The sequence below is a fragment of the Mizuhopecten yessoensis genome, unplaced genomic scaffold (assembly GCF_002113885.1).
Source record: "Mizuhopecten yessoensis strain PY_sf001 unplaced genomic scaffold, ASM211388v2 scaffold11057, whole genome shotgun sequence".
NCBI lineage: Eukaryota > Metazoa > Mollusca > Bivalvia > Pectinida > Pectinidae > Mizuhopecten > Mizuhopecten yessoensis.
The window spans coordinates 404,032-424,109 of NW_018408857.1; the positions used below are offsets into that span (position 1 = coordinate 404,032).

The 20,078-nt window shown below is 35.8% G+C and overlaps 1 protein-coding gene across 1 annotated transcript in view; it reads left to right on the plus strand.

The window, feature by feature from the left end:
- The window catches only part of LOC110465128 (cyclin-dependent kinase 12-like), a 22,880-nt gene extending 9,105 nt beyond the window's left edge, over window positions 1–13,775 (plus strand). The window contains exons 2-10 of the mRNA XM_021520729.1: window positions 758–1,744; window positions 2,267–2,443; window positions 2,818–2,954; window positions 3,527–3,697; window positions 7,280–7,469; window positions 7,785–7,946; window positions 8,924–9,118; window positions 9,695–9,826; window positions 10,254–13,775. Of these exons, the coding sequence (XP_021376404.1) occupies window positions 758–1,744; window positions 2,267–2,443; window positions 2,818–2,954; window positions 3,527–3,697; window positions 7,280–7,469; window positions 7,785–7,946; window positions 8,924–9,118; window positions 9,695–9,826; window positions 10,254–11,874 (3,772 nt within the window). The 3' untranslated portion in view covers window positions 11,875–13,775. The remainder of the gene's footprint in view (window positions 1–757; window positions 1,745–2,266; window positions 2,444–2,817; window positions 2,955–3,526; window positions 3,698–7,279; window positions 7,470–7,784; window positions 7,947–8,923; window positions 9,119–9,694; window positions 9,827–10,253) is intronic.
- Window positions 13,776–20,078: the final 6,303 nt, after the last annotated feature.

Here is a 20,078-nt window from a genome sequence, read left to right on the forward strand (position 1 = left end):
CGTGTATGCAGGAGACAGGGTATGTTGGGGTGCTTGCCTCCTTTTGATAGCGCAGATCTGATGCCGACTTTATAGTGCTATCTCATTTATTTATTTATTTCTTATTTATAATACCAAGGGCACCCAGCACAGCATTCCCGCCCGGTCACATTATACTGACAACGAGCGAACCAGTTGTTGCTATTTCCCTTAATGCTGAACGTTAAGCAGGGAATAAACATATACACATTTATAGATAATGATTTCACAATAAAATTGCAATTCCGGCCTGGCTTCTCACTTGGCACTGTTCACATACTTTCAGAAAACAAATGTCCGGGGTCATTCCTGTGTCCATCACTATAGTGTCCACACATGTCTACCTGTAGATCATTCCTCACATCACAATATACTTCCAGTCAGGCCAGAGTTGTGTTGTTTAGATATTACTATTTACTGTGAACATAGAATTTTAAATAGTTTATATTCTACAAGTTTACATAAAACACACTGAGAGAGAAAGTGTATAACACACATATATATATATATATCCAAAGAGTGTGAAACACACCTCGTGTATAGCCAAAGGTGATAAAATATTGAGGCAACGATAATAAATCAGTATCATGGCCAAAAACGAATCCTGAAGCCCTGTTTCTGTTTATTTTGTTCATTTTTGTCTGCAAAATTAAATAAAAAATATAACCTTGACATAAAAATAAACATTACCATTTGTGTAGACTCATGATCATTTAACTATTTTCTTATTTACTTTCAGTGCTCACTACAAAGACAAATACTCACGACATGACAAATATAAGAACAGGTCAAAATCGAGATCACCTAGTCCACGCAGCCGATCTCGCAGGGGTTCTTCACGGTCACGGAATCGACACCCCCGTTCAAGACATTCTCGCTCACCTCCTGAGCATAGTCCTCCAAGAGGACATTCCTATTCCTCTAGCAATAAAATAAGTCATTCCACAGTTAACTATGCCACAAGCCTTGCAGCCGAGCTCAGCAAGCATCGGCGGGCACGTGAAGCAAAGGAAGCTGCTGCGCTGGCAGCGAAGGGCAGGGAACCGAGGGAACCAAAGGAAAGGGTGATGTATCGTGATTCCCCATTGGATGGGAAAGACAATATAATAATTACTAAAGTGGAAAGTGGCCAGCGTAGTGTAAAACAAGACTATAGGCAGCAGGAGTATTTAAAGAAACAGCATGCGATTAAAGCGTCGCCAACTCCACCCCCTCCCCCGCCAGGTCTGCCTCCTCAACGTAAAAACAGAGTTATAGCGCAAATGGAGGACAAGATTGTTGTGAAAGTTGATAATGCCAAACGGGAAATTATTGACCTTGATAGTATAAATGATCGTTTAGACCATGATCATAATCATGATCATGGATTCAATCGTGATGATCGTCGTGGGCGTGGGCCTGAACGGGACCATCGAGGAGAGGTGCTAGATCGACGTGGGGAGGTACCTGATCGCCGTGGTGATGTACCTGATCGACGTGGGGATGTACCTGATCGACGTGGCGAGGTACCTGATCGCCGTGCTGAGGTGCCTGATCGCCGAAGTGAAGTGCCTGAACGCCGAGGGGAAGGGCGTGAAAGTCGAGACTCTAGTTTTGATAGACAGATTATCAATCAGTATAGTGGTCGAGGAGACAGACGTAGTGCAATAGACTTTCCCACGTTACCTCGGCTTCCTCTACCTCAGGTATCCCCAGAAGAGGAGTTTGACAGTGATAGCCCATACAGGTAAGTTGTCAGTGATTAAGGATATGCTACTACCCCTCTATAACTAGCATCTGCTACAAACTACAGGGTCTGAGAATTAAGATACAGTGAAAGGACATACTGTTATGTTCAGAATTTGAGATCAACACTTGGAAAAAATGTCACTCTCATTAATGGTTAATGTAGGAAAAAATGTCACTCTCATTAATGGTTAATGTAGGAAAAAATGTCACTCTCATTAATGGTTAATTTAGAAAGGGTGGCAGGCAGATTATAAGACTCTTTGTTAATTCAACAACAAAATTAAATACTGTAGGACTCGGGTGACCGTTAAGGCCCATGAGCCTCTTGTTGTATAATGGAACTACTGTTTATGCATGTACACTTACATTAATTGGTTTGGGTTGACAGGTCTACAATAGTGTGCCCTGGATTATTTTGCATAAGTCTGACACCCGTCGTGAAATCTTACTTTTAGATAACAGTTTCCATAAAAATGGGTTTTCTGACAACTTAAAATGTGTTGCCTGCTCTGACTTGCAGTGATAGTGCACCAGCCAACTTGCCAAAGGAGGAGGTCTACCCTCGACAGAGGAGAATTACAGACCTCCCAATGCCTCCCATGTTGGATGAGCCGGATATGGACTACGAAGTAGAACATGAACCAGAACCTGATGTAAAACGTGAAGCCCCTAGCTCTGGCAAGTTCAAACGACCAAAGTAAGTAGAAAATATTATAAAAATAGTATATATTATAGCAATCATTTGTCTTGTCTTTTTACATTTATTGTCATGATGACAATCGTGTGTAGCAATAGCACATGAATACTATGCAAAATCATAAATCAATGATGGAGGGTCAAGATTTAAGAACTTTGCCAGTCACACTACTTAAAAAGGTTTTTGCTAAATGTTTAAATTTGCCGAAGATCTGTTATTATTGAATGTGACTTTCAGGGATACCTGTACTTAGCATTTGTCATCTTGGGTAGAATGTGGCAAAGCAATGTCAGATTTGTAAAGATTATCCATAACTTAAAGGATAATCGACTGAACCATAGTTTTTAAATGCAGGTTTTACTTTTCATTTACAGACTTTGTCTTCAAAGAAGAAACGATGAACGATCAAAGGGTGACTGGGGAGAGCGTTGTGTGGACCTATTTAAAACTATAGAGATCATTGGGGAGGGCACATATGGTCTGGTATACAAGGCCAGGGATACCTTCACTGGTAAGTATTAAATTTGTCAAAGATTTCTTCTTTGAATTCAAATTAAGAAGAACAAGGTAGGATTAATGGATGGTTTTGGTCAGAAGTTTTCTCAAAGTTTTGAAACATATCCTTGAAGATATTGACAGAAAATCTATCGCTCGCAACAAGAAAATTGTCTTCAAAATGTTGAAAAAGAATGCTCAGATCTGACATTTGAATTATTTGTAGTTATGCATTCTGTCTGTCTGTCTGTCAGTCAGCCAGTCAGTCCATCAGTAGATCACCTAGAGATATCCCTCAACTTTGCCAAATCTATTATGCGAGCTCCTTTTGGGATGGCAGGATGTTGCATACTGAAATTGGGTCTTGTACCCAGCTATTTGGCGAAATGTTCATCTACTTATACTGATGTTGATTATCATACAGTTGATTCAAAAGTGCCTGAGCATGGGCTGCATTTGATAGTCATTTGGCAGTAAGTTCTAAGTATATGTAGATCAGTAAAATCAGCTACAATATCATTGTCTTCTGTGAAGAAACTTGGGATTTGATAAATTTGGAGTTTAACATATAATGGTTTTGTGTTTCAGATGAACTTGTGGCTCTGAAGAAGGTCCGTCTAGAGAATGAGAAGGAAGGGTTCCCCATAACCGCAGTCAGGGAGATCAAGATCCTGCGACAGCTGAACCACCCAAACATTGTCAACCTGAAGGAAATAGTCACAGACAAGCAGGATGCTCTAGATTTCAAAAAGGATAAAGGTTAGTCACTGGATTAATGATTGAGATTCTTTAACCCTTTCACCACTGTAGACCATAATGGACTCATGCAGATCAATGCATGGCAGAGTCTACTAAAGTTACATAGGGGTGAAAGGGTTAAGTTGAATGTAAAGCAGGCAATTATGGAATTAAGGTATCATTCTAAAAAAGTAGGGTAGTTTGTAGTTAGTTTGACTTGGCAGTATCTCATGAATTCTTGACATTGTTCCTTGTATCAAGTTTAAACAAAAAAGATACAGGTAGATATGGAAAGAATAAGATGTCTTGTGTCTTTGTCACATTTATGCTGAAGAGGCTGGTGCTGATCTGTGCTATCAAAACTTGATTGTCTCAATGCATGGTCAGGGCTTACTCCAACAATGTTAGAGGTTTTACACGGCGAAAAACATTTGACAGGCGCCGCGTAACCTCTTACTGCCCATAGCTGATTTTCCCGATGCTGACTATCACATTTTCAATGTTCGGATTAAGAAAGAGTATATCGTGTTTACATACATTTAAATGGTCAAAAGGGTCCAATAAATATTCCTTTCCATAAATCCATGATTATATGAGAAAAAATTCATGTCAAAGACATAAATAATGAGTTTTTCCTCACTTGAAGCGAAGCAGACAGCATTTGCCATGATTTTTCCGGTTAATACAAAAATGGATTACATGTAATGTTTCACAAGCGGAATACAAACAAACTCCGTATCATTTCGTTCCGTTTGAAATCCCCCCTGATATTTTGTATTAATCCAGAAGCCATGTTTTAAATGTATGTCAGAGATGTGCTACAACGACATGGACATGTATTTTGAGTGTTCTATTCCGTAATATACTATATATTTGTGTCTGTGACATATATATGAGATCTGTATTATATAAACCGTGAGTAGACATCGTTGTCATGAACTGTTAACCACTTATGTGAGTTTTTCAAGCCGACTTTGTTCCGCCCGGATTTCGGGCGGAAACTGCATCAAAGAATTAGTGCTTCGGAAATGAGAGGTCGCAGTCGGCAAAATCATATCCAATTGAAAAAAGGCCGACCAGCGGCCTCTCATGTTATGGGAGTAGGTCAGGGCTCACCCTGGACCTAAAAAATCAGTAGCCAAAGAAGTAGCCATGTTTGAATTTCAGTAGCCAATTTTTTTTAAACAGTGGCCATACTTTCTCAGCCTCCAACCGTTACGGATAGGCCCTCCATTAAAATCATTCAATATTTAATATTTTTTGAAGTGCAATACTATTCAATATGCTGTTAAATTAAGGAGTACTCTGTTAAATTAAAAAAAAATGTTATAGAACATGATGTTTATAATTTAATCCATAATGTGATATTTTTTTAATCCTTTCAGATTAAATGGCTGTAATTTTAAGAAAATATATCTAAAATTAAAATGCTGAAAATTTCCACCAGAACTTTTTTATTTATATTTCCAAAAGAGAGAAAAATCAGCCTTTATCTCGTTTTCTTGACACAGGAATTGTGAGAAAATCTAGGTTGAAAGGTTCAAATAAGATATTATTCGCCTTTAATTCCGTGCCTTCAATCAAAAAATAAAACGAATAAAATCCAAATCAAAAGTAGCCTCAGTGATGGAATATTCATAATTATTTTTCCTTTGTTTACATTCACCGTAATTCATGTTTTATGTAAAAAAAAAATATACATATTTAAAAAGATCATACATTTCAAAAGTAAATGGCAGTAGAACACATTTGAAAGGAAAAGGACGAATTTATAACGGTATTGACCAACCCTTCGAAATAAATCGGGATCACGTCGCGCAACTTGGCCATTGTCGTGCACGTGTCGTCGATTGGCACCTAATACAAGCGACCATCGGAAGTAATTCTGAACGGTTTGCTGTTCTAAAAACTGCATAACTGCGATGCTAAATAAATTTTCTCGATCACTTGAAATTCTAAAACGTCTAACCACGAAAGTACACAGTCAGATACGATATAGGGCCTATCGTTTGAAGTTATCTGAAAGGCTGAAAATCGGCACTTCCGACATGGTGTTTCAAGGCGATACTTATACTTTCTAATCAAGCATATCGGACGTATTTGTGCTTACTACGGTACTGGAAAAGGTAAATGAATACCATGTACACTAATTTAGATATATTGAACCCGTAAATTTGTTGGATGCGGTGTTTGAACGAGTTTATCAGATAGGCTTACGGCGCCGTCAAATGTACGTGTGCGAGACCACCTATGTGTGACTCACTTATCAGACTGTATTCTCAACGTCAAAGGGTCATCCAATTAACTTGACCCCACTGTCCATAATTATTGTATAAGAATTATAACACCTTTTGCCATCTGATGCTTGATAATCGACTTTACAACTTAGACAAAAGCATTAATTAACTCGCAGTCGTACAGCGCGCGCTGATCTGTGACAGCCCTAGCCTGATTATGTTTACGCAATCAGTGTCAGCCACAATACACACGTGAGCTCGAGTAGACGGATCGTTTTTTGCGACAAAGATACAGAGTTTCCCCATCTTTAAAAACTTAGTAGTCAATTTAGTAGCCACATCGAATTTTTAGTAGCCAATAAAAAATAAAAGTAGCCAATGGCTACTTTGGCTACCGACAGCGTGAGCCCTGATGGTGCAGGGTAACCTGTCAAACTTGACCCTGTCTGGTACAGAAATCTGAATGTACGGGACTTACTGATGTGCCCTAAGGTGTACAGTTCTATTTTAACTGAACCTGTTCAGTCTTAGAACTTTACTTTCTATTCAAACCAGTGATACTGGTACCAGTGCTGTTCTATTTAGACAGGTCTGACTGTATTCTAGATCTTAGAAAATAACCATGCTGACCCGCTTTATACCCGAGTAATATTATCTGGTGTATTGAATGGTCAGCTAAAGTAATTTGTCCCTATTTCACACCGCTGTTTCTCTGAGAATGAAACAACTGGTTCGGATAGAGGATACATGATATGACAAATGGAGTATTCCTTGGCAAAGAAAATTCAAACAAGGGTGTGGCCTTCTTGGAGAAAAAGGACTGTCCAAAATAGGAAATCAGGTGTTTTATTAGAAAGACTAGTCATAAGGTGTATATGAAGGTATTTTAATCTGAATTGGCCTAGAGATTTCCTGGGCCGACAGGAATACAATGCTGTATAATAAATAAAGGCACTAATTAGTTAATGATATTTATTAACATGATTACCGACCATTACTAGTTTGGGGACCTTTTTTAAAGTTTAGATATAATATTGTATATCTACAAAACCATGTGTTCCTCTTGGGATGGAATACATTATTCCTGTTTCTAATCGGGGAGTTACTTGATCTTATAATTAAGAGATTGACCAATGAAATAGCGTCAAGGGTGTTACCCACTAGTGGATAACCAAAAATGTTTATCAACTCCTAGTAGCTTTATCCAATAAGTCAGGATGGAGGAAAACCTACAGTGATGGAGGGAGAAATAAAATCAATAAGTATTCACATATTCTAGTGTTTAATGTGCAATACATGGCTTTCCTCGCATTCGGTCTTTGCATAGTTCACCTGAATTTATTCCTTTGATCTTCTGTACTTGCAGGTGCTTTCTATCTTGTGTTCGAGTATATGGACCATGACCTCATGGGACTGCTGGAGTCGGGCATGTGTAACTTCAAAGAAGAGCATATCGCGTCGTTTATGAAGCAGTTGTTGGACGGTTTGAAATATTGTCATAACAAGAACTTTTTACATAGAGATATTAAGTGTTCAAACATTCTACTCAACAACAGGTAAGTTGTCTTTGTTTTGTGTAGCTCCTCATTTGTATAAAAAGAAAGGTTTGTGACAAAAAAATACCACTTGGAACCGATGTGGAAAACCATTCAGACTAGTTTAAGTTCATCACTAAATAATTTAATTGATTCTATGTGATAGCTAGCTACATTTAATGGTTGAAAATGCAGATGGTTTTGCTTTTAATTTTTTGTGTTAAACATAAGATTCAATGAAACAGAAGGACATAGGGATCCGGACATAAAACAGAACCAAATAATTATTGGTGCTACAACATGTATGTTTTGTTAGAACAATGCCTGCTTTTACAGAGGCCAGATCAAGCTGGCTGACTGGGGATTAGCCAGGTTGTACCATGCAGATGACAAGGACAGGCTGTACACAAACAAAGTGATCACACTTTGGTACAGACCTCCAGAACTCCTCCTTGGAGAGGAAAGATACGGGCCTGCCATTGATGTGTGGAGCATAGGGTATGTATACATACCTGAAAAAGAAAGTACTATTTACTTGGGCTGCAACGATATAGCGTATCATATCACGATACTTTCTTGGGTATCGTATCAAATAATGTCGTTTACTGCATCGTGATACACTAATAGTACTTCAATTATTAATCAATTTTTATCAATTTCTAAAATGTGTTCTTATATTGTTTGATACCTTCAGTAAAGATGTGCTGTGCAGTCATTCCCGAAAGTACTAGAAATTATACATATATTTCAATAATATTTACTACTGAATTCTATGAAAAAACTCAATAAAATCATATCGTGAGGATGCAAATTGTTGCAGCCCTTTTATTTTTTAGGTTAAAAAAAGCTTTTCTCACTAGAATTTTCACCTATTTGCAAGGCATTGCTAACTCTCATCATCATCATGTCTTTGATAAAGCCCTTGTATATATAGTTGATGAAGTCGTACTATTGACTACCTGTAGTAGGCATGCTGGCCCCGCGTTATGCCCAAGTAATGTTTGTTGGGTGTGTTGAAAGGTCAGCTAAAGTAATTCTTCTCTTTTTCACACCACTGTTTCTCTGAGAATGAAACAACTGGTTCGGAAAGAGGATACATGTATTTTGAACAGCAATGTAGTTGATAACTGGATGCATTGTCGGTTTTAACATAGTTTGTCTAATCAGAAGTTTGCTGGTACGGCATTGCAGCATGGTGAAAATATTATAACATTGAAAATGGACAATTAATGAAACGCAGATAAGAATTCTCATTACAAAATGAAGTGTTTCAATACCTTCAAAAAATGTTTTTATCCCACAACTCAGTATGCCCCCTTCAATGTTATGTTTAATAGGATAAAATATGGACTTTTTTTTTACATGTTATAAATTTGAAAAATAAAGATATTGGACAATGATGTCATTGTCATGACCAAATAGTGTCTCCCTTGCACTGGTCTATACTAACCACGTTTGTCTTTGTTTTATTACAGGTGTATTCTAGGAGAACTTTTTATAAGGAAACCCATATTCCAGGCTCAGACAGAGCAGAACCAACTGGAACTAATCAGCAAGACCTGTGGCTCTCCGTGCCCGGCCGTGTGGCCGGAGGTCATCAAACTGCCACTCTTCCACACTTTCAAACCCAAAAAGCAATATCGACGGCGCCTGAGGGAGGAATTTTCATTGTAAGTCTCGAGCTGCTAATTTACAGAAAACATTTGAACTTATAGAAATTGTTGTTTTTCATTGGCTTTTAATTATAAGGCACTTTGAAAAGAATAAGTTTACCTCACTTTAACTTTTGAAAAAAAATTGATTGCTGGAAAACTCAATTGTGGATATGGTTTTCCCAGGGTAAATCGGTACAATGAGGAATCGCAGTACAGACAGCTTTGTCTCGAGTATATTTGACTTTCAGACCAAGCTTTATGTACCCCGGTAAACATCAGTAATATGATAATATTATTGGAGATGACACTTAACCATTCATTGTACATTTGCATACTTGTAACAGATAACAGTCAATACAAATGGTTGCCTTAATTTCCAATGTTTCTTTGTTATAGCAAAAAGAAATAACTTGATCCAATCAATAAATTTCTGCCCCCCCATGCATCTTTCAAAATATTATTTACTCTTTCTGCAAGATTTACTCTTTCTGCAAGATTTCCTTTTTTTCTGATTTAGCTTGTTGTAAGGACATGACATTAAAAAAATACTTTGCTATGCATTTTTACTTACACTGTGAATTTGTGTTACAGCCTGCCTAAGCATGCTCTTGACCTGATGGACCAAATGCTAGAGCTGGACCCTAGCAGGAGAGTTACGGCCGAGCAAGCCTTGGTGTGTCCTTGGCTCAGGGATATAGAATGTTGCAAAATCACTCCACCAGAGTAAGTACAGACTTTTATTACATCATTTTTTCAGTAGAATTTATCTGACAATTTGCTGAGGATGAAACTTCTATAACTTTTTGAAAATTACTTTGTATAATTTATCTGACTGCAAACAAGAAAAGACTTTATTGCATAACTGATCTATCAATGTNGGGGGGAGTCTGTTTACAGGCTTCTTTGGAAATTGAATTGGTTTTCAATAAATTTGAGACTTGATTTAGAAATAATGATTCCTTCTTTCTCATTGCAAAAAAATATTTGGAAAAACGAAAAAAAAAAGAATAAAAATCAAAATGAATTCTGTTTACAAGATTCTATGTCACAGTTTTGTCACTAAATATTTAGTGTATTCATCGCATGACGTTTTTTTCCGATGTATGGAAACAATTTGCAAATTAAACATCATGGTCATTTGTCATTTCAGCTTGCCTAAGGACCAAGATTGTCATGAAATGTGGTGCAAAAATAGAAAGAAAAGCATAAAAGAAGCAAAATTAAAAGAATTGGAGACCGGGTCAAAAAATATCACGCCACAAAAGCAAAGTATGACTCAGAGTGCCTACAAACCTGGGTCATCTACTGGGAAGGGACACACTGATACGTCAAAATCATCTTCAGCAGAAAGTGTATCAATAAAAGCTGTAACCAAGAGTTCAAACAGTTCAAATTCGTCTCATTCAGTCGCATCACACTTGGCTGGACATTCATCTGCTTCAATGTCATCGTCTTCATCATCCTCCAGAAAGAATGTTGTTCCAATTCCGGGAATAGACATAGTTGCAGACAAGAACCTTAAGGATGGTGATAGTAATTCTGATAGTCATGGGAGTCACCACAAAGTACAGACCCGTGACAGTGATGAGATTGAGGGTAGGGGAGGTAGCTCTGTTGCCACAGTGGACCAACAGAGCCAGCTCACAAAGATGGTCTCTATGCTGCAGCAGGGGCTGTCTGTTGACACGGTGGCCAAAAACATGAATATGAAGTTAGATGACCAGACCATGCAGCTCATGGACAACCTTGGCAAACAGCTCATGTTAGCAGCAAGCATGGCTAAGCATGTCACCAAGGAAAATTCAGACGAGGTAGCTGAAGAGGGTAAAGTTCCCGACCCCTTGCCAGGGCTTGGCCAGAGTGGAGGTGATCAAGCACCTCAAACGTATGCTAGTGCAGTAATGGACAGAAGCTACCCAGACTACCACCAGGCAGGGGATAGCCAGGCCATGGACCAGTATGGATATCCCATGGAAAGTGTTCAGGACCCCTACCCTGCGCCAGCTTACGGAGTCCCAGCCCAGCCACAGCTAGCTGCCATGGGAGACCAGGAGGGAAGCAGCAGTAATGCTGGAGTTAAAGCTGCCCTGGCGCAACTCCTGTCCCAGCAGGGCCTCAGGGTGGCCGTCGGAGGCAATGAACTGGGCAATAGAGGATCCGACCCCTACACCTCTCAGTCTGACGGATACTATCATTCTGACTCAAGTGATCAAAACTACGGAGTCAGAAATTTCCCAATCAGCAGCACTGCTTCAGGTGTGTCTTCTCAACATCTGCCTGATCAGGGTCTTGTAGACTCTTACAGACCACAGGGATCAAAGGTGAGAACACCTACTACGCCTAACTTCCCGTCTACAACGTCGACTGGACTGCAGAAACAGTATAGTGGTTATGGATCTGACGATTCCCGTGGTAGTACCGACACGTACAGTCAAGGAGGATATTCAATGCATGGCCAGACATCTATATCGGGGGGAGCATCGGCTAGTGCTGCATTTGGAACACTCTCGAGTCAAGGTCAGAGCCAGGCTAACACAGGAGTGACACAATCTTCCGGACCCAAGCCGCTGATGTCACTTGGTATATCTGGCTACGGTGATGGGAGACCACAGGGAGGCTTACCTAGAAGCATACTGAAGAATAAGCCAGCGACGACCCCATCACTTCTTGGACAAGGGCCTGTCAACCCAGGAGCTCCCAACTCCGGGGGACACCGAATGAATCCTGGGGGCCAAAGAGGCACATTCCCGCCTGGTAGAGGAAACTGGTAAACTGTCAAGATACAATGCATAATTATGTTCAGTTTGTTTTTCATGGCAGTTTTATTTGTTGGTAGATGTAGTGAAATGTTTAATTTATAAGAATATTTTTTCAGATGTTGAATTTGACAGAATATTTTTGCAGATGACTTTCACAGTAATGCTTGCAGAATCATTATTCAAGAATATTGAAAGGTGTTTACATTTCAGTTAATAGAAAATACCTTCTAACATGTCATAAATAATAAGGTTTTTTTTATAGATAAGTTATCCAATAGTAAGTGCTTTGATTGTAGGAATTTTTTAGAAATTTTAATTTAAGTTCTCTGCTTTATAAAAGAAATACTATTTTAGGCATCAAATGTCAAGACTTTTGCTTTTTTATTTGATAGTTAAGTAGTAGGAATCGGACACTGTATATAAGTAGATACATGCAGTCATTTTTCTTTGTGTGTAGTAGTACAATATATTAAGTTATGTATAATTCATTTATTGTTTTCTTTAATTTGCCATTTTCAATAGGAACTGCCATTAAGATTTTTTCCAACAAATTTCTAACCATCAAATCCTTGTGCTGGTAAGACTATAATTCTTGATAAAAATCATAACTTGACAATTACAATTATGCAACTTATTGAAATCTCAAATATCTTTTCATTGTGGATGCTGTCATTATCATTTTGAAACTTGCATATGGTAATGATAATATATTTTATTGTTTTGTATACATGTCTTCTATAGAACTGTGTAAAATTTGCTGTAAATATATATAATTAATCCTTTTCTCCCTTGGACCTCTAATTTTATGGATTTATGGGAGATTTTTTGGGCCGCAGACCAGAAGTCTGCAGCTTTACCAATGTCGAAGGACTATTCCGTATTCGTATTTGCATACAAATCAATGATTGTGGCGAATCTTTTTGAGAAAGGAATGCGTTGGTGATCGACAGATTTTAGAGTAACATTTTCATCAGTTTCTATGTGGATGTTTTCACTTGCCAGACTTTCTGAAGTTTGTCACCTCCGATGAGCTGTTGAGGAAACACTTTTGGGAGGTCAGAAAAATAATTTGATGGCTGCAGTGAAGATATGTCTACAGAAGCATTATTATTGCTGGTTGTCACCGCAGGTTTTTTTCTGAAAATCTGGACTTGTGAATATAAAGCGAAAGTGAAGCTTGATACTGTGTACAGTGATGAACTGTAGTACATGTCTTGTTCTGCTAAAAATTGTAAAAAATATATACACAGGATTGTATCATGTGTCCGACATGCTCAGAATGTTATATTCGTGGTATCATATTGTCTTAAAAAAAAATATGTTTTTCTTCCGTAAAATATTTAAAATAAGATAATGTTACATATTGAACATAGCACTTCATCATATTTTTCAAAAAGCACAGGTACATGTATCAATCTTTTGCGAAACTTGTTGATTAATTGAACACCTTGTGAATTTAAGCTAATGTATAGAAGGTGTACAAGAGAAGATTAATTTTAATACTATTCTTGTTTCAAATCTCAGTATTTGACTTGATGTATAATTCACATGTCACTTGATCATGCAATCTGTTACAAGTTTTAAGTTACTGATTCACATGGCATTGTACTAGAAAAAAAACTGGCATTTGAGAATGTCAGCATATGTTATGTTGTAACATTCATGAAATTTCAAGATTTTAAATTTGGTTGTATGGTGCTGTCTTTTCCATCAAAGCTATAGAATTGTTTTCTTTTCTACAATTCTTAAAAAAAAAAATGGTGAACTATTCTAAAAGTTTGAAAATTTTGTTCCTCATAACTAGGAACTTAACAATTGTATGTTTCAGGTGCAACATGTAGTATATTGGACTTGCAAGTCGTTTATACAAATCATTGTTTGTGGATATGGTGAATAAATGCTTTTCCCTTGAATTCCGGCCTTGTTGTCTTTGTAATCATGCCATATTCATCTTAATTTGTAATATGGCCCCAAACCTAGTTCAAACAAATGAAAGTAATTTTTTGTACATTAATTCACCATGATGAAGAATGTTTGATTATCTCTTTTAAGAAAAACAGTTTATTTTTGTTGAACATTTTATATTATTTCTAAATGAAAACAAATGGTGATTATCAGATGAAAAATGATTTAAACTTAAGCTGAATATGGCAATAGTTTTGACATCCGAATGTTTTCCAGAACAGTTTACATAACTTCTACAATGCATACATAACTATGAGTCTGTAGTTAGCATTAGCAACCTCATGTTATTGCACATAATAATACAATGATACATATGTACTTTGTTGTCCAATTTTATAAGTACGTGTAACATAATTGCCTTCCTCTATAACGTATATCTTAATGATGATGTACTTGTTCTTAAATTCATTTTCATGCCAATGTATTGTGTACTGGGATACGTTTGTTTTTAAAACTTGTCAAATTTTAACCAGTTTAAGGAAAAGATGTAAGATCCGTTAAGTGTAAAGGTGTCTTAATTGTTTTTAAAGCAAACCTATCGTGTTACACAGTGTTATATGTAAGAGTCTTGAACATTATTTTTGAAACCAAAATGTAATCATCGTTGCCAAATTAATTTATTGTTAAAGCTTTTTTTCTGGCTAAATTGCATTATTTTAAAAACGGATACCTATAGTACTAATCTTAAAAAATTGAATGAAAATTGACAGGTATATAACTTAAATTTCTAAGATTTTCAGGTTTTAACAATAATTGATATACCTTGTACTTAACTGGAAATACCTTTAAACTTAAATATACATGTATTTATAGGATATGTATTATGAACTTATTCCTGAATTGGCAATGATGAATATACCCTTTGTTACTTACCATGATATTTTTTTTTGTAAAAGGGTCAAGTTGTTCGCAAAGAAAATTGTTGAGGAAATTTGTTAAAAATGTATAACCATCTGCAAAAATGATAACCTGAAAAGGCAACCTCCTGGCGCATACATTCAGAGTTGCTGAAAAAATATAGTCTTGGTCATATGTGAAATCAAATTACTGGCCTACAATTGTATAATCTTAACACAACTTGAGAACAACTTTGCTGAAATTGCTCGTAAAACAGGATACATGCTCCCTTACTGTGACATGCATGCATGTGAACTTCATTCAGCAAAAAAAGTTCCACTCGAGGAAATTTGTTCAGTAATTCTAATAATGGTGAAATCAACTTTTTTACTTTGAAAATCATCAGGGTTTCCGGAATTTAAGGGAGTTTTTAAGGGGAGATAAATGTCACTTGTATAATGAATAAGGTATGATGTATCCTTAAAAAATATATTACACATTTTAATCATATGTAGATGATTGATGTTTTTGTTTTATCAGAAGTTTATTGTAATGATCAACAGATGTTTTATTTTTATTTGAACTGACATTTGCTAGGTGTTCAAAATTGGTTTGTAATCTGTGTTGCATCTCAAACATAGAAAGGTTGGTTTTGATTGTTGGTATTGTGGTATTATCCGACTTGTTTTTTAAGCATTTCGTTTTAAAAAATGATATATATAAAAAAAACTTATTTTATATATTATAATTTCTCTTTATGCAAACATCTCTGCCACAGGGGATTTGATCTACAGACAATCTATAAAGTAGAGAGCTTATCGTCCACTGCAATACTAGTACTGGCGTCACGCTTTTACAGTAAAACTTTACAGCAATATAACGGGGAAATCATTTCAGAATGTTCTAACTCCAGAAAAAGGCAAACAACATGATAGTCTTTGTTCAAATTTAACACCCTTTTAATTGGAAGATATCTATTCAGTAGAAAAGTAGTGGGATTTGCTACCTTAAAAACTTGAATTTTATCGACCTTTTACAGAACGAACGTATGAAAACAGATGAGATAAATAATTTATTTTAATTTTATCAGATGATGTTTTACTTCGTAAAATAACTTAATTTTGTGGATGCATTCTACAATTTTTGCATTACTTTTATTTTGTTTTCATTTTACAATTTAGCATTTTCTCTCTGAAAACAAAAAAGGTTGGTTTACGCAATGCATTTGATAGTCTTAATCTCTTAAAGGTAAAGGTCAATGTTGCTATTAATGAATAATAGCTTAAGTTTATTTTAATAAAAAATCCTGGATTTTTTTTAAAAATAAGGTGATAGTTTCTGAAATTAGCCTGAGAACAATGTTTTGATCATATGATATGCAATATTCCAAAGGATGAACTAAAATTACTAAATAATGATGCCAGTACCTCTAAGCTTATTTGTTGGTGATTTAAATTCTTCCTTTCACTATACCTTTTATAACACAAATATGTAAGCAGCTTGTCAAAAGCCAGCATAAACATTTATTGATTTTCTATATTTGTTAAATGAAGAAAACCTAATAAATTCAGGCTTTTACAAAAAATGATTTCATTGTGAAAAGGTTGTGTTTTTAATAAATAGATTATACCTGTTCATGTTGGGGAGTCTTTCGAAATCTAAATATTGAGCTTGCAAAATGTTTTATCACTATTATAAAAACATCTGAAAATTATAAACTCTATAAATGATGAAGATCAATTGAGAAGATTTATTTAGGGAAAACAGTTATTTGATTTCTTTTGCCCAAATCTTTGTAAAGAAAAAAATCAACAGAATATGTTTTGATTATTCAATGCAGTTTACAAATGGTGTCTGGAATGGATGGATTTTTTGTTATTCAATCTGTATTTGTTTCCTTAAAATTCAATATGAAAAAATTTGCCAAAACATTATCATTTGACATGTAAATTCTGTTGATCAAAATTGTTTGTATGCCATATTTTAATGTATCAATGTTGTAATGTTCAATTGTTTGTTGGAAAAAATGTAAATATTCAATAAAATATGAGCAAGAAGTTGGAAGAAAGAAGATCTACATTGGAAAGAAGAAGGATGAAAAAAGAAGACAGAGCAGAAGAACTTGATGCCGATATTGTGTCGCACAAGGATGTTGACTTGAACATTGGTCGAGACCTTTGGATTAAGGATTGAGTTATAATTCTGTGTCTCTGAAATTTTCTCAGGGAATAACAACTGGGTTAAAATGTGGTAAAGAATGCTGGGAATCGTCAAGAAATCTGTATCTAGTGAATGTTTGTTAATGCATTGCTAGCATTGGACAGTCTACCAGTCAGGATAAAGTAGCTTGTCGGATATTGAACTGCAGTGGACACAAGTGGATTTACAATGTGTTTTGTTGAAAATATGTTACGTTCTACAAATGGACACTACTTACTACCAGTAAGAAACACTTATCGGACATTTTATATATCCAATAACCCTTACCTTGGAATGAAAACCCTTCTTCGCACACTTACGGGACCAAGATGGCGCAGACAAGGAAATCTGGATCAAAGCTTCTCAGAAAACATGATGAAAAGCAAATGGTGTGTATATATAGGTTTGTTGCTCAAATATGAGCATCAGGTTTTTTTTAATAACAAGCACACAGTAACACATGACAAGCATACACCACTATACATAGGCAACGTAACCTTACGTAAAAAAAAAATTCTCAGGTGTCGCCCACCTTGCAGCTACAAGTTGACTTTCAAGAAAACACCAACACAAATTCTGGCTACAAGCAATCTTCGTACTGATAGAATGATTTGCCTTATGTTAGTTGGATAATGTCTAATTTGAAAAAAGTAAGTACTTGTTAAGACAGCTAAATTAAGCAAGTAACAGAGCTAAATTAAGCAAGTAACAGACCTACATATTAATATGGTTGATATATTCTGAGAAATCTCAATTATCTGTAAATTCTCGCTTGCAATGTCTATTGATCTTTTATCCATGTTACCGATGACGATAGGCTTACATGTGTACATAGATGTTGTTAAAGGTTTTAGCTTTTAAAGCAACATTTCTCTAAAACATATTTCCAATTTTGTTAAAATGAATTTAATGACAGCTTTCCACTCTAAACAGATAAATCTTGTAAAATTTCTTGAAACTAATCTGTTATTGATCAGAATCACGAAAACATTTACGACACAAATCATTTCAATATTCAATTGTTACCTCGGAAAATGTTACCTCAGAAAATGTTACCTCGGAAAATGTTACCTCATTATATCGGTAACAAATTAAAGATTTCTTGTTTTACTTTTAAAGGTATCAAAGTTTAGGGTTAAGCTGGTAAGGTTTTGTAAAGGTCATCACAATTTGGGTGTTATATTTTGAAGGTCATTACAACTTGTTGGTTAGCTTTTAAAGGTTATCACAGTTAGGGAGTTTAACTGGACTGGAAAAGGTCATTACAGTTAGGAGGTTAAACTTGTAAAGGTCATCACAGTTAGAGAGTTTAACTGGACTGGAGAAGGTCATTACAGTTCAGAGGTTAAACTTGTAAAGGTCACAATAGTTCTTGGGTTAAACTTGTAAAGGTCATCACAGTTGTTGGGTTAAGCTGGTAAAGGTCATCATAGTTAGGGGGTTAAACTTGTAAAGGTCATAATAGTTCTTGGGTTAAACTTGTAAAGGTCATCACAGTTGTTGGGTTTAGCTGGTAAAGGTCATCACAGTTAGGGGGTTAAACTTGTAAAGGTCACAATAGTTCTTGGGTTAAACTTGTAAAGGTCATCACAGTTGTTGGGTTTAGCTGGTAAAGGTCATCACAGTAAGGGGGTTACACTTTTGTAAAGGTCACAATAATTCTTGGGTTAAACTTGTAAAGGTCATCACAGTTGTTGGGTTTACCTGGTAAAGGTCATCACAGTTAGGGGGTTAAGCTTGTAAAGGTCACAATAGTTCTTGGGTAAAACTTGTAAAGGTCATCACAGTTGTTGGGTTTAGCTGGTAAAGGTCATTGCAGTTAGGGGGTTAAACTTGTAAAGGTCATAACAGTTCTTGGGTTCAGCTGGTAAAGGTCATCACATGTACAGTTAATAGGTTAAAGTGGTAAAGGTCGTCACAGTTCGTAAATTTTACTGTCATCTTAAAATCATCAAAAGTTTTGGGTGTAGCTTGAAAAGGACATGTAAAGATTAAATTTTCATTTTGGAGATTGAGCATATTATGTCATCAGATTTTGAGGGCTTACTTTTGGAGGTCATGTAAAGGTCATTATAGTTTGTGTGTTTTGTTTGGTTGTCATCACAGTTTGTTGGTTAAACATTTAAATGTCTTCATAGGTTAGCGTTAGGTTCAAGTCTTAAAAATTCATCACAATTTTTTTAAGGGGGTTTGGTGGGTTGGGTTAAGTTTTAAAGAGCACTGCAAAGTACAAAGTTTGCAAATGTCTTCAAAATGCAGCCCCGATTAATATACAAACATGCAATTAAATATCCCTTAGCACCTGTTTATTAATTTCACATTGTAATTTCTACTTCAAATTTTTAAAAAGACATTTATTGTAAATTAAAACTAAACTTAAAGCTTTCTGATGACCAGCTGATCTGACCTTGCCTCAAAGGTTTAAAAACAGCTTTCCTGTCATATACAGATGTTTATTTTCTAAAATACAGAATTGCAGTGAACAATATGCCATGACACATAATGCAAATCATTCTGTCACAGTTACACTGATATTTCAAAGGAACAATTTTATTCCATTGAAGAACAGCATGATTATTATCAATTGCAACTGCAAATTGGTTCTTGAAACCAAGAATGCTCAAATAATAAATTACAAGAAAAAAATTCTAAAGCAAAATGTTTCAAAAAATAGAGTTAACATTTCTTTTCAATTATAGAGACTTAATGTATCTGCAGATACAACAATTCTGTACATTTGAGCATTCCTTGGTGTACTGAAATGCAACACGTTCAAACTCTAGATCAGTAGTTATGCAGATCAACTTCTTGTCTTTCCTGCAAAATGTCCTCTTGCAAAAATATATTTCTAAGATTTCATAGAAATAATATTTTCAAGAAATGACAAAAACCTTTTAAATCTTGAAGTTGTTTGAGGAAATTCCAGATAAAAAGTAAATGGAAAAACAAGAATTAAAAAAAAAATTGATCTGCATGATTATAATAATTTAGCTAGAGTTCGAATGAATATGCATGTTAAACTGAGGAAAGTCACCTGATGAAGAAACAGAAGATTGACCCAGTCCATGAGGTTGCTATGGCAATAGGAAGGTAAGTCCTTAAGGACATTTCATAAGTCCTTTAATTTCTTAGTTATTGATCTGAATATTGTACATTGAAGTTTCTAAAACCACAGAACAGGCATATTTTATCTCACAGCTGAAGTTAGGATTATA